This window comes from Copadichromis virginalis, linkage group LG19 (genome assembly GCF_057382275.1).
Source record: "Copadichromis virginalis isolate Kocher_CV1m ecotype Utaka linkage group LG19, C_Virginalis_male_GT1.1, whole genome shotgun sequence".
Classification (NCBI taxonomy): domain Eukaryota; kingdom Metazoa; phylum Chordata; class Actinopteri; order Cichliformes; family Cichlidae; genus Copadichromis; species Copadichromis virginalis.
In genome coordinates, this window is record NC_140636.1 from 34385750 (window position 1) to 34400631 (window position 14882).

The 14882-nt window shown below is 39.1% G+C and overlaps 1 protein-coding gene across 1 annotated transcript; it reads left to right on the forward strand.

The window, feature by feature from the left end:
- Nucleotides 1–3384: 3384 nt before the first annotated feature.
- dlst (dihydrolipoamide S-succinyltransferase) lies at nt 3385–14407 on the forward strand. Its single transcript, XM_085441191.1, has 15 exons — nt 3385–3543; nt 4279–4312; nt 4395–4437; nt 4679–4740; nt 5021–5095; nt 5179–5234; nt 5539–5647; nt 5741–5911; nt 6071–6156; nt 6275–6372; nt 9720–9850; nt 10252–10325; nt 10414–10497; nt 10755–10922; nt 13697–14407. The coding sequence occupies exons 1-15, from the start codon at nt 3481–3483 to the stop codon at nt 13829–13831; spliced, it is 1389 nt and encodes a 462-aa protein (XP_085297317.1). The 5' UTR covers nt 3385–3480; the 3' UTR covers nt 13832–14407.
- Nucleotides 14408–14882: the final 475 nt, after the last annotated feature.

Genomic DNA, 14882 nt, shown 5'->3' on the forward strand with positions numbered 1-14882 from the left:
TTTGCCGAGCAGAACGGACTTCTTTTGTTTACAGTACTCTGCAACACCTATAGCAGGGCAGGTCTGAGCATCACAGCTTAGCAGATGATGATGAGACACTGCTCCAGTGTTAGCGTTCATAAAAAATGAAATACATTTTCCCCTAAAAATATCAGATTTTTTTCATTCTAAAATCAAAGTGTTTGTTGTTTGGTATCTGTGTTATTAATATTATTATTATTAGTAGTAGTAGTAGTAGTGATGTGCAGTGAAAGCACTTGAGCTGGTTACACAACACCCCCACCCTTTACATCCAAATGTTTTATTTCATCATTATGTTTAATTACAGTGCAGGTTGTGGCAAGTTTAAAGACCCAGACGTAGTCTGATTTTTCTATTTTTTTTTTTAAAGTGGATCACCTACCCGATGAGCTTGTGAAGAAAGCAGAGGATGATGACTGTGCAGGGACATTTCTTTACCAGCTGTCAAGGAATGAATTTGCTCAGAGAAACTTTCACACTCACGGAGCAATATTAGAAGCCAGCTTACTCCTGCTATGAAAGTAACAGGGCCTAAAGGTAAGTTTTAAGAATCAGTGCTGGTTAATTGAGTAGACTACTTCATTTTCTTATTTTCGTGTTGCATTGACAGGATCGGTCAAGATATGGCACACAGACTGTATGTGATCACAGCGCATAGTACAAGGGAGGCACAACCTCTTTCAGCTCTAAGATATCAGGATATAATGAAAAAAAAAAACATCTGGTGCTCGTCAGATAAGTACAACCTCAGGTCAATGACAAATGACATATTAGACCACGTCATTATTTATCTGACACAAATTAAGGCAAAATACAGAGGCAGTGTGTGAAAAGCCTTATTGCTTCCATAGGAATTAACTGGGTAAGTAGCAGCCGGTGCTGCTTATCAAATGCATTTGATTAATTGATCATCAGCAAGTGTGAGCACCTATATAAAAGAAGAGGTTTTGGTAAATTGCAGTTATAGAGCAGTCAGATCTAGTAACACTATGCCGTAGAGGAAAGCATCAAACATCACTATATCCCATCATTCATAAACTTGTTGAACCCCTTTGGTAGACATAATGGGTAATCATTTTCTATTACGTCTTGTGGTTTGTTCAAATGCAGTTTTGGAAACCTGAGACAATCTGTCATGTTCTTTTTAAAGAAAAGAGGCCTTGTTCAGTGTTTTTTACGCCATTAATTTTAACATTTAGCATGCTAACTGAGGGCTGTAGTATCTGAAATGTAGCTCTTGGGTTATTTGCAGTTTCTCTGACCTTTGCACAAAATAACCTTGGGAAAGATAAGTGGGTATCTTCAGCGTTTTCCACTTGGAAACACTCTTTCTCACTGCAGAATGGATGAACTTCAGATTGTTTGGAAATGACCTCATAACCTTTGCATTTGGTTAGTCACACCTAGATGCTAACTGAATGCATGCAGTAAGGATGTACTTAGCTTTTCACATGCTACTTTTGCATTTTAGCTGAATTTTTTGTCAAATAAATAATAACACAGTCTAAAAAGAAATGCTTTGTTGTTCATCTGAGGCTGTGTTTACCTAATTTTGAGACCTGATAAGGGCCAGATGTTTTTTGATTATGCACTGATATGTAAAACTGTCTCATTTCAGAAGAAATCTCTAGAGAGGAAGTGTTGTGAGGAGCACTAGAAGACGAAGGCTGGAAGATTAAAAAGTACTTCAATGGTTTTGTCCATTGCAGTAATTGAGTTTACTTACCTTCACTGAAATAAATCTAAGGGTTTTGACAATTAGTTTGCTGCAAAGACTCTGTATTGATATTATATTGAATGTGTTGAATTTGAGGCTTTAGTAGAATCTCGCCACGTTTTTGGCTACAGGAGGTGAAGTTTAGGGTCTTTTTGAATCGACTGAGCCTGATGGGCTTCTGCTACAGCTGCTGATCATCTCAGAAAAGGTACAGAGAGTATCTAGCCAACATAAAGGAAACACGGGTCTATCCATGTTGCTTTCCACCTACCTTCAGATATGCCAGTGAAGCATCGCAAATTACAAGCATTTTCAAGCTTGACGATACTTACCTTTTCACCTAGCATCCTCACATATATCATCATCTGTAAGAATAAGATAAGTTCTATGTGAAGAAAATTTAATGCAACTTAATAATTATATTCTAATTTAATCAATTATGTTGATTCTAATTTAATCAATTATGTTTATTAAATTAGGTCATTTTGATTCCTTTTTTTTCTTTAAATAATATGGATGCTTCAGTTATATCTGTTTGCATGTCAAACAATGCAGTGAAAAATGCAAATACTTTCATAAATCCTTTGAAATAATGTTCAGATAGAGATAAAAAAAAGTTGACAGTGCAAAGCTCTGACACTGGGGACCTAAATTCAACCCCAGAGTTTGCCGTAATCTGATAACTACATAACTGTATATTTTTAATATACGGTTAACATATTATTTTAATGTGTCATTTGGAGAAGGCAGTTATGCTATACTGCTGTTTAATGGTAAACATGACAGTTAAAAATAAAATATTGATCTTATGATAACATTGTGTACATAGTTATACACTCACTTTAAGTACATATACTCACATTTTAGGTGTCAAATTAATAAATAATCATAGTCAATAATTTGACTGATGGGCTTTAAATTCTCGTTTGTTTCCATTTTTATACATACTGCATCAATATTCTTATTGTAACTTATTTTGGCCATGATATCAGACTATTGAAAACCTGGTATCACATAAACTCTTATGCAGTTACTACTGCAAGTCACACTACAGTCACTGTGAGTTTAATCACTGACTAGTCACCCATGTAATGCCAAAAAAAAGAAACTCCACTGAAAGCTTTTTTCAAACAGAATGGGCCTAAAACGACGGTGAATCTGTTACAAGTAAACTAAAACTGTGGCAAATAGATGTCAAACATGATGCAGGCCTTTATAAATGAACATAAGCCTCAACCTCTTAATTTTTTATTTTTACTAAATAAATTACCACATTTGTCTTTAAATCTAAACGTCGTTAAAATCTTGAGGATAAAGAAGAAAACAGGAGAAGAACAGTGAAAAAGTTTAATATTTTAGGTTAACTACAGATTTAAATATTTAACCAAAAAAATAATTATCTCATTACGTTTTTTTAAAGCTCACCAAGATAAGCTTTGTCAGGTGAAACCCTAAATTATCTGTACCTTACCTTAATTTATTCAGTTCTATATTACTATTTCCGCGTTTACGTTGATACTTGTTGGCTGCCTGCGGGTGTATTCATGGGTGTACTGTGCGTACACAGTTGGGGGAGTAAAGGCTCGGGGGGGCAGTATGGACTCCCCTACTCCCCCTCCAGTAGGAGCAGTTGGTTTATCCCATAGTACTTCCTCAGTTGTTTCGCGTGCCTAGCTTAGCTGGTCTGTGTGACCGGAGTTTCCCTTCCGCTGACGGGCTGCTGTCACACACACACACGTACCATGTTTTCCCATTCCCGGTGTCTCACCAGGAATTTTGGCCGATCCCTCTCTGCCATCCGCCAGGTATGTTGTCTTTGCCATTCACAAGGGAATTGTATCCTGCGGCAATCTCTTCCGTTCATCTCTACCAGAGCTAACGTTAGCATTAGCCGGCTAGTTGCTATAGGCCAAGGAGAGGCCGTAACATTGTAAGCCAAGGACAGTATGACACTTCCGCTCACAAGTACTTGCTGCAGCTTAAAGTTGGAAACCGTACCTTCTGGATGTGTTTGATTTTGCCTTTTGACATACGTGTAGGAGGCTTGTGGTTTAGGCAGAGAGTAGTTGATCTATGTTCATGCAAAATCATTAAAAATGATTTCCACAGAATATGCTAGCTGTAAGCTAATTGTATGGATAACATAGCTAGCTGTCATTTTTCCGAGGTCATGTCAGAAAAGTAAGAGTCTGGTAGTGTAGCTTTCTGTGGCTATGTTAAAAAACTTTCAGTTAATCAAGACAGGTCCAGTTAATATAGACTGTCAGGTTGTTAGTGGGATTAGTAGTAAATAATTAAGCGTTAATGCAGCCAAGAATCCCCATGCTGAACACTCGGTCCAGCTGTCGTTCACTTCATTTTATTGATCATGTCAAAGGTCATCTTACGTCAGTGTGTGGAAGTGACTTTTGACCGCCAGCTTTCTCCAAAACAATTTATTTAAAATTAAAACTGTGGGTACTGTTTAACTTGATGGTGGATATTTGTGCATTTCCAAAGGTTGCAGATGTTTTGTAATGATTGACTTTGTCTTTTTACAGGGGAATAATGTGTTAGCTCGTCGGGCTGCAGCAGGTATGTATACTTACTGGTCAAACATGTTCATCCCTTCTCTAGAGAAGTTCTTTACATGGTTATCTTGTCATTCCTCGAACAGCTCTGTCAGCTAGCAACTCTGTCATCATCAACAGCAACAATGTGTAAGTGCATACACTCTCTAGAGACTGTCTGAGCTACAGTCAGAATATGAGGACACTTTTACAAGAAATATGTGATAATGAGCTGAGTGTTATTCTATTCTTAGCTGGTAAAGTTTAATATAAATTCCATTTATCAGTGTCTCTTTACTTTTTTTTTTTAATTATTCAATAAACACTGCATGCTTCATGCATATGTTTCTTGTCTGATTGTTTTTTTTTTCTTCCTCCCTTTTATGTTTAGAAAACATAATCCCCAATCCAGTGTCTTCCAAATTCAGTACTTCAGAACATCTGTAGCCTACAGTAAGTATTAACTTGATTTTGTGAGGGCTGTTTAGCATTTAACATATTAGAACAGTGGACAGGGGAGCTGTGGACAGAAAACGGGGGAAGACGCGCAGTAAATGTCTTCAAGGGAAGTCGAAACTTGGGCTTATAGGTTATCTGGTCAACCCAGTGATCTAAACTGGCGCCTCAGCATTAACATATTTTAATGTTTCATTTTTACTCTTGTCTAACTGTCACTAAAGCACTTTCACAATACATTGAAATGAATGTCCTTTTACTCGTCTTTGCCCTTCAGGAGATGAAGTTGTCACAGTTAAGACCCCGGCATTTGCGGAATCTGTCACAGAGGGGGATGTGAGGTGGGAGAAAGGTAATGCTTTTAATTCCTAAACATAAACTCATTGTTTCTACTATAGACATTGGCAAGATTGTTACAATGTTTTCTCCTTACAGCTGTTGGAGACACTGTCTCTGAGGATGAGGTGGTGTGTGAAATTGAGACCGATAAGGTAAAACTAAATAAATGTTAAACTAATTCAATATGTTTTTTTACTGCTGGTGGTTGTTGGACTTTGAGGGCTAGGATATATTTCCTAACTTTACAATCTGTTTTGTATTTACCTATTCAATACAAAAATGTAAGATTGCAATCAAAAGGTGGTTTTTAAATACATTAATTCTTAATTTCACATGTTTTAATTTGGCACGGTTCACCTCGCAAAGGTAGACTGTGTGATATTGGGTTAATATCCTGGAACTTTGTGTATTTCTTTATATATTTTAAGCATTTTTACTGCTTTTCCATGTTATTAGACATCAGTGCAGGTTCCCTCTCCTGCCTCTGGAGTGATCGAGGAGCTTTTGGTCCCAGATGGAGGGAAGGTTGAAGGAGGAACTCCACTTTTTAAGCTTCGAAAAGGAGGTCTGTGGATTTTTGTAAAAAAAATTTTTTTTTATTGATTAAACACACTCTAAAGACTGGGTTGTCATAACTGTTCATATCTCCATCTTTTAGCTGGTGCTCCTAAAGCTGCAGAAACTCCAAAAGCCGAAGCTCCAGCTGCTGCAGCCCCTCCACCGCCTTCTGCTGCCCCTCCACCCCCTCCCCCTTCATCCGTGGGCCCAATTCCCACAGCCATGCCCCCTGTGCCACCTGTGCCAGCACATGCTCTGGACAGCAAACCAGGTTAGTTGCCATCAGACAGACGGTCTGTGTCATGTGAGAACTGTTTTGCTTGACAGCTGCGTTCTTGACCTCCAGCTTACTTGATTAAACGTTGTTTGGTGCTCTTTCAGCAGTTGTAGACTGTATACTGATGTCCTTTTGCCTCATCAATTCTCACAGTTTCAGCCATCAAGCCCACCCCTGCTCCAACTGCACCAGTGGCACAAGCAGAGGGAGGGGCCAAAGCAGCCAGGACAGAGAGCAGGGTAAAGTGCAAAACATGACATTTAGGTGTATTTGAAAATTTCAGAGTTGTTTGATTTGAAGTAGTGTAGAGATGAAAAATATGCAACATAATTCTGTGTGTATTTGTGTTTTTTTTAGGTTAAGATGAACCGCATGAGACTGAGAATTGCCCAGAGACTGAAGGAAGCCCAAAACACCTGCGCTATGTTGACTACGTTTAATGAGGTCGACATGAGGTAGGAAATTCGAAATTAACTGACCTACATTATTAAACGCTCTGTGCTATTTTAGATAATCAATGTGAAGTGTTCCTTGTTACATGAACACACACAAATGGAAATTTCTAAAGAAAAAAACGACAGACTTTGCAAAGTTTATGAGCCAAACTCTGCAACTGTGCAAACGTGTATTTGTTTGTGGTATTTTGTGTATGTAGTATACATACTGTATCACCGTTAAAAGCCAAAGCAACACTTTCACAAATGGTTATAGATTGGAATCTGTCCAGCAGGAAAAGCTTTTTGAAACCCAATATCCTCTTAAACACTGGAATGTAAATATTTGGTCGTAATTCCATCTAAAACAAAGATAAGAATTGTTAAAACAGGTTTTATTAATTTACAAGGAAATGTTATTGTCTGCACTTGCCCCCTGTGCTGAAGAGGACACTTTGAGGATTTCTTTTCCCCGCAAATGTGTGGTGTCAGCTTTCAGCTATTCAGGGTTTTCTATGTATCCTAATTAGATTGACATCGATGGTCTGGAGGAAGACTTCCCAGGCTAGGGCTCATCTGGAGCCGAAGGAGCTAGTCAGAACAGGAGGCTGGAGCATCTGCAGGGGCCCACAGAGACCTGCGCTCTGAGTGGAAGAGCTGCCTCAACCGATATGGGCTTTTATGACAGCCCAATAAGATTTACAGGCTCTAGAAAGTGAAGATTTTTATCGCTTCTTCTCTCCTTTCTCGGAGAGTCTGTGTCTTGGGAGGGGCTAATTACGTTAGCGGCGAAACCCTAGAGCTTCAACAGGGTTAGATACAGGAAAACAAACAATTAAGAGATACAAGAGGAAAAATGACCAATAGTGAAACAATTAGCAGGCCCAAAGCTTTTTTCTTTTTTTTTTCACTACTATCAGAGCCAACATTCTTTTATAGCCATCAAAAAGCCATGTGTTAAACTTCAGAAGATACAGTATTTAAAACTCTTAAATAAATACAATAGTGGTGCACTTTGTAGTAGAGCTGGGCGATATGAGATTTTTTCATATCACGATATGTTTTTTTCATTTCAGGCGATAACGATATCTATCACGATATAAGCCAAATAACTATATTTGTAAGATTTAAATGTGCCGTTGCTCACAAGTAAAATGTGAAATAATCAGCAGCTTGTTTTTAAATATTTATTTCCCATAATAAGTTCAACAGGGTAGATGTACTTAAGGAACATGAGACTTTTTCAGATAAATAAAGGCAAATATTGCAAACTACACAAAAGGCAGCCGCTAAAGCGTTTAAGTTTCAAAATAGAACAAATGAAACAGACTAAATTGTCAATTCCACTTAGAAACAAAATATTAATTCTAAAAAGAAATCTTAGTTTGTTTTACAGAAGAACAGACAAAACTGACTAACTTTTGTCAATATCAAATAAACTGAGAACTAAAAGGAAATTCTCAATCTCTCCTTGTTGTATAGCTTAGCTTTTCAAACAGTTTTAACAGTTACTTTAGTCTGACAAAAGCCGAATGACGAATTAGCGCTTCCAGTCAGAGACTGAGGCTACGTCCACACGTACACGGGTATTTTTGAAAACTGAGATTTTCTGTTTTCGTTTTAAAAAATAATCCCGTCCACACATAAAGGCAGAAATGAAGGAAAACGCTGCTATGAACATGCCAAAGCAGCAGGTGGCGCTAGATTCCTAACCGTGCAGAAATGTTGGCCAATCAGAAGTCTAGAAGCCTCGGTGGGAAAAAGTAAACAAAGCTGCGGCATAGAAGCAGAACCGAGTCGTATGTGTGGACAGACAGTAACTGTGTGTATATGTAAGCATTTAAACACTGCAGAGAGTAGAATTAACAGTAACAGTATTGTAGAAATTCATTTCACCGAAACAATAACGTGGCGCACAGTGTGACGCATGCACCAGTTTATTGTATTTCCAGACTTGCTTTCAGCACAATTTACAGTGCACGCTACTCTGTTTTTTGTCAGACTTGAAATAGCCGAAATACCTTCACACTACGGAACTTCTTTGGCTCTTCCGTTCGACAATCTCTCCGGCATTGGAACCATCATCTGTTTTCTCTTCGGTCACGCTCATTTCCTCCATTACCCGCTGGCTGCTTCCCAAACAAACACACGTGCGGCTTGGCACTTGTGCTGTGCGTAGCAAGTCACGCGACGTGACGCTGCGGCTGTGATTGGTTCAGCTCTGCGCTACTGAATTTGGATCGGCTGACCTTTTTTTTTTTTTTTTTTTTTTTTTAAGAGGACAAGAGCGGCGAGGTCTATCGCGATAGCTTAATTTCTCTATCGAGTAAAAGTTATATCGCGATACATATCGTTATCGTTCTATCGCCCAGCTCTACTTTGTAGTAGAAACTTGCACAACGGACAATTAAACGCTGCTCTTGTTTGTCAGCATGAGAAATAGGTTGTCATACTTTATTAAATTGTAGCTCAAAGCTTGCTAACCATTGGTTCAAAGATGCTGCCTGGCACAGCTCTCTCTGTGTCTCAGGAATTTAGACACAGTCAAGTTAGACCAAGACAACCAGAGTAGTTCTGCAGTATTTTGATCTACTAACTGAACTCTGTCAGCGTTAACTGAGCTATAACCACTTAACCAGAAGAATCCTCAAACGTGGTCTGCACAGACACGTAGACGCTATCCTTCAAAATTCATAACTCTGCTGGTGCTAGAATGGCCAACATGAGCCACACTAAACAAGCTAGCTATTTAAATTATATTGTATAAAACCATGTCGTTTAAATGGCCTTTAAAATCTTATGCTAAATTTGTACAGACAATGTTTATTCATGTTCCTTTTAAATGTGCTCAAGTTTGGAGTTTGTTTTTACTGTTAGACTAGTCAGGTAGTGTTTTTCTTCTTTTTTTATCACTTTGTAAATTAGTCAGCAGGAATAATTTCGTGCCTTACTAGCATGAGTCATGGATTGTCTGCTAAGAAATACTAGTGAAATCCTCAGAAAACCATTAACTTAAAAAAATAAAACTACTAAAAAAACTAAAACTACTACTAATCAAGTCAATCAGGGATTGTAATACCATAGAAATGATGGCATTTCTAAGTAGAATATATATATATATATATGGCCATTACATTATATTTTTGGTTATGCACCACCTTTTTGTTTTTAAAGAAATCAAGTTTTTTATAAATATTTTACATCTTTTCATTCATATTTAATGTGAATATATATATTCAAATACTGAGATCTTGTTAGACTGCACCAGTTAGAATTCCTTCCTTTTTTGGATTCCATCAAATCCAGTGTCTGTAGGCTTGAACTCTGCTTAATCCCCAAGTTGATGATTTTTTTGTTTTTTTCCACAGCAACATCACAGAGATGAGGAAGACTTACAAAGATGCTTTCCTGAAAAAGCATAACATGAAGTTGGGCTTCATGTCTGCATTTGTGAAGGCTGCTGCCTACGCTCTTTCTGACCAACCTGCTGTTAATGCCGGTATAGATCAACCTCAAAAGAATGAGAACCCTTACTTGGTGGTATCAGTTTCGCACCACTGCTTTGCATGTTTGGTATCAAGTCATAGCAAGTATGTGCGGTGAAGAAAAAGATTTAAGTTTCAGTATCTTTCATTGCCCAACCACAAAACCGACTCTAACTTATTTACTGCTCCTAGACCACCCTGACCTATTTAGATAGACCTCAGTGAAACATGGGTGGTCTATATTTCTGCCCTATCTATAATTGTCTGTGGGTTTTTCTTGCCATGAGTTTTTACTTGCATGTAAGTGAAAATGGTACATAAGAAAGGGAACTTTTGGTTGCATGTAGTAGTGGAGATTCATAATTTAAATCTGCATGTAGATTTTCAGTAAGTCTTTCTTGTTTTGTGTTTCCAGTAATTGATGACACAACCAAAGAGATTGTGTACAGGGACTATGTTGATATCAGTGTGGCTGTGGCTACACCAAAGGTAAGACAAGTGAATTTTATGGTCGAGCTCATTGTGAGTGCTTGATGGCTCGTTTCTGAAATCTGACTCACGTGACTTTTTCTTTCAGGGTTTGGTGGTTCCTGTAATACGAAATGTCGAGGGAATGAACTTTGCTGATATCGAGAATGCCATCAATTTGTTGGGAGAAAAGGTAAGATTGTGAAACATTAAAAATTTTGTTATAGTTTGTTCCTTTTTTCTGTTTCTTTTCTAAAGTTTTATTGTTTTACATTGTTTTATTTACTGTTATATTGTTTTTATATTCCCATTTTCTGTGTTGTAAAGCACTTTGTGATTTTTATCTGTGAAAAGCGCTATATAAATAAATTTTACTTACTTACTTAAATCCTTGTTGGTAAAGAGTTTCTATCCATGCGTTTCCTCATTATATAAATGATGCGTTCTTAGGCCCGTAAGAATGAGCTGGCTGTCGAGGACATGGATGGAGGAACTTTCACCATCAGCAATGGTGGCGTGTTTGGGTCTCTGTTCGGCACCCCTATAATCAACCCACCGCAGTCTGCTATATTAGGCATGCATGGCATCTTTGACAGACCCGTTGCAGTCGGTGGAAAGGTTTGTGCTCTCATTATTAAAAAGAATCATGCATGACAGAATCACTATTTAATGAAAATGTGCTGATAAATCTCTTTGAAAGGGTACAGCTTGGTTTATTTATGAATCAGGTTTAACCTTTGTGCACATATCTCACTAACATGCATTGGTCTCCAACTTGTCTGGGGAGAAACTTCACATTTAACTTAATATGTACAAACAATAGTTTTTTTTTATATACCGGTACATAAAAATCACTGTAGTGCATACACATTGTGTCAGTAGTTATCTGCTGAATAATATGGTGCTCCACGGTCTGAGTATAGAGTGGCCTGGGGGGGGGGTTTAATTACCCTTTGTACAGACTTCCTGTTCTCAGTCGTGCCCCCTGCTTACCAAACACCCAGCCAGCAGGAGAGCCACTGAGGAATAGTAGAGGGCCAGCAGCAGCTTCTGGTCCAGGTTATTCTTCCTCAGGACAAGGAGGAAGTGCAGCTGCTGCTGGTCCGCCTTTACCAGGGCATTTGTGTTGTGGGTCCAGCTGAGATCGACTGAGATGGTGATGCTCAGAAACCTGAAACCTTAAGTTGGAAAAAGGATCCCACCTGTTCTACATTTATAACATTTATAAATGTTTTTGGTGTTTTACTGCCAAAACTCAAATATAGTTTTGAAACATACAAATATGAGAATGTAAATACATTAGAAAAGTGGGAAATAGGAATGATTCACATTATGAAGACTGTCCATTGTTTTGTTTTGTTTTTTGTTTTTTTTCACATGTACAGTAGAGTGACACTGATCGGGCATAACATTATGACCACCTGCCTAATTTTGTGTTGGCACCCCTTTTGCTGCCAGAACAGCCCTCATCCTTTGAGGCATGGACTCCACTATACCCTTCTCCAAAGTGTCTGGCACCTAGATATCAGCAACTTTAAGTCCTGTAAGTTGTCAGATGGGGCCTCCATGGGTCTGACTTGTTTGTCCAGGATGTCTCACACATGCACGATTGACTTGAGATCTGGGGAATCCATTTTTGCTCCGTGGCAGGGTGCGTTATCCTGCTGAAACAGGCCGCAGCCATCAGGGATGACTGTTTCAATGAAAGGCTGAACATGGTCTGGAGCAATGTTTAGATAGGTGGAATGTGTCAAAGTAACATCCACATGTATGACAGGACCCAAGGTTTCCAGCAGAAAATTGCCCAAAGCATCACACTGCCTCTGCCAGTTCCCATAGTGCATGCTGTTGTCAGGTGTTTTCACAGGATAAGCAACCAGGCCACCTTTTTCCATTGCTCTGTGGTCCAGTTCTGAGGGTCACATGCCCACTGTTGGCGCTCTTATGTTGTTAACAGAGGTCAGCATGGGCACCTTGATGGTCTCCAGCTATGCAGCCCCATATTCAACAAACTGCGATTGCAACAAGCTCAACGTCAAAAAGAGTAAAGGTCGCTCTAGAGTAGGACTGCACGATTAATCGTTAGAAAATCGCGATCTCGATTCATACTTATGTGCGATCTCATTTCAAAAAGACGACGATTGTACCGCTTTTTGATCCGGGATGTAATCTGCATGAAAACAAGCGCTCACTCTTCCTGCTCAACAAATGACAAGGGCGGAGCCTTATACCACGTGATGCAGAAGCTGTGCTGTGTGATGCTAAAATTAGCAGGGAAAACCAACGGAGAGCACGTCAGGGATGACGAGAAAGTGACAGTTTTTATGTTCAGTCTCAACTGTTACGAAGTTGATGTGCAGTTAATAAGTGCAATAAATATTTATATTGGAGAAAAAAATCGTGAGAGAATCGTGATCTCAATTCTAAGCCAAAAAATCGTGATTCTCATTTTATGCAAAATCGTGCAGCCCTACTCTCGAGGATGCCGCTGTTCACATTTTGGACCCGAGAAGACACATTCGGTAAAAGACGCCATCTACGTCCACTGTAAATGGCTGTCACTGAAAAGAGGTGGTGGGTAACAACACCAACTGCCAGCCATCTAAAGTGTGCTCTTGAGATCCCTTCCCACGGTCCTCAAACCCCATTCACATCTTGCGTTAGGTGACCTCAATAGGCCACATGATGGGGTGGGGCAAGGTCTGATAGTGGTTTCACCTGAAACCTTCGGTGGTATAACCCACACCTTTTTTTAACACTTTGGCTCACATGATTTATAGTGGGTCAACAACCACCTCCTAAGAGACGACCCCCACTAGGGTTTAGTACCTGGGCCTCTCTGGCTTTTGGTTTTTCATTTTAAAAAGTTAAAAAGAAGTTTGCTGAACTTCTTTAAGCGCTTACCATGACCTGGATGACTGAGAACCTACACAGACAGCTCGTCTGCCCAAACAGGCCAGCCTTCGTTTCTCATGTGCATCAGTGAGACTTGGCAGCCCATGACCCTGATCGCTGATTCACCACTATTCCCTCCTTGTATCACTTTTGATTGATAGTGACCACTGCAGACCGGGGATACCCCACCAGAGCTGCAGTTTTGGAGATTCTGTGTTGTCAAGGCATCACAATTTTCCTGCTTCTAACACATCAACTTTGAGGACACAATGTTTACTTGCTCACTAATATATCACACCTTAACAGGTGCCATGCTGAAGAGATAATCAGTGTTATTCACGTCACCTGTGATTGGTCATAATGCTGTACCTGATCAGTGTATATCATTATGACTCCTCTCTCTTTTTTATTAAACGAATTTTTATGTACAATATTATCAAGTAAGTTAAGTTAAGTCTTCACTTTCTTCATCATTATCGTTTGGTTGTGTCTTGTAGGTGGAAATCCGTCCAATGATGTATGTTGCCCTGACGTACGATCATCGGCTGATTGATGGAAGAGAGGCTGTCACTTTCCTGCGCAAGATCAAGTCCGTGGTGGAGGACCCCAGGGTGCTGCTCCTTGACATGTAAACCTCTGTGAACTCCAGGCCCAAACAAACAAACCACCCACACAAATAGTGGCTGTACTCATCTGACGAACATTACTACATGTAATTTTGTAATGTGTTGTTGTATTGGTTAACTACAGGGGGAAAAAAAGAAGACAACACTTGGGTTGTGCAATGGACATTTGCAAAACTAGCAGTGATAAAGGGTTTTGTGCTGCTGTGGAGAATTGTTGGGGTCTGGGGTTTCTGGTGCTGGTCTATAGATCAAAAAAAGAAAGAAAATTGTCATACTGATGTGCGCCATATGTCGTTTTCTACATAGGACTGAAAGATTTTCAACTTATTGTGAGACGAATGGCAGACACAGTTAAAACTCCATAGATTAATTTTATTGTTTTAGCAGAGAGAAAAACAAAGAGCACATATTGGGCTAGAAACCAAGAAAAGCTGTTCTAAAATCTCCAAAGTGATGAAGTCCTCAGAGAATTTACGCCACCTGCTCAGAATAAAAGAAAAACTGTCTCGTTTTGCTGTGTAAGAAAAACTATTTAAGAAAAAAAACCATTTTAAACAATAAAAGCTGAATTACTCGACTGTAGTCCTTGTCTGGGTTTGTTTTATTCCTTCCAGATTAACCACAAGGAATAGATGGCTTAGAAAGTAGCTGATTGACGTGTTTCAAATGAGGGGTGGATATGTTGCTTTGTAACATGAATGACAAAAATATGGGATGTAATCCAGCCCAGTGGATGGTTGCAGAGAGAAAAATGTTTGAAATGTCCACTGCAATTTACACCAGAAAACATGGCTGCAAGTGCTTCAGAACCGATTGCTTTGCATAGGTTTTGGTCAGAAATGCCAGATGTCTGATTCATTGTTAGCTTGAAGGCGGCCTTACTTACAAATTACCCGTGACCTGCCTTAGTACGCACAAAGGTCTGTAGGCCAAAGCGCCATGCTGACACACTGCTTTGAGTTATGACAGTAGTGTTCCTTTGTAATGGCACATTGTGTATTTTTTATTTTATTAACCTTTATTTAACCAGGAAGATCCCATTGAGATTAAAAACCTC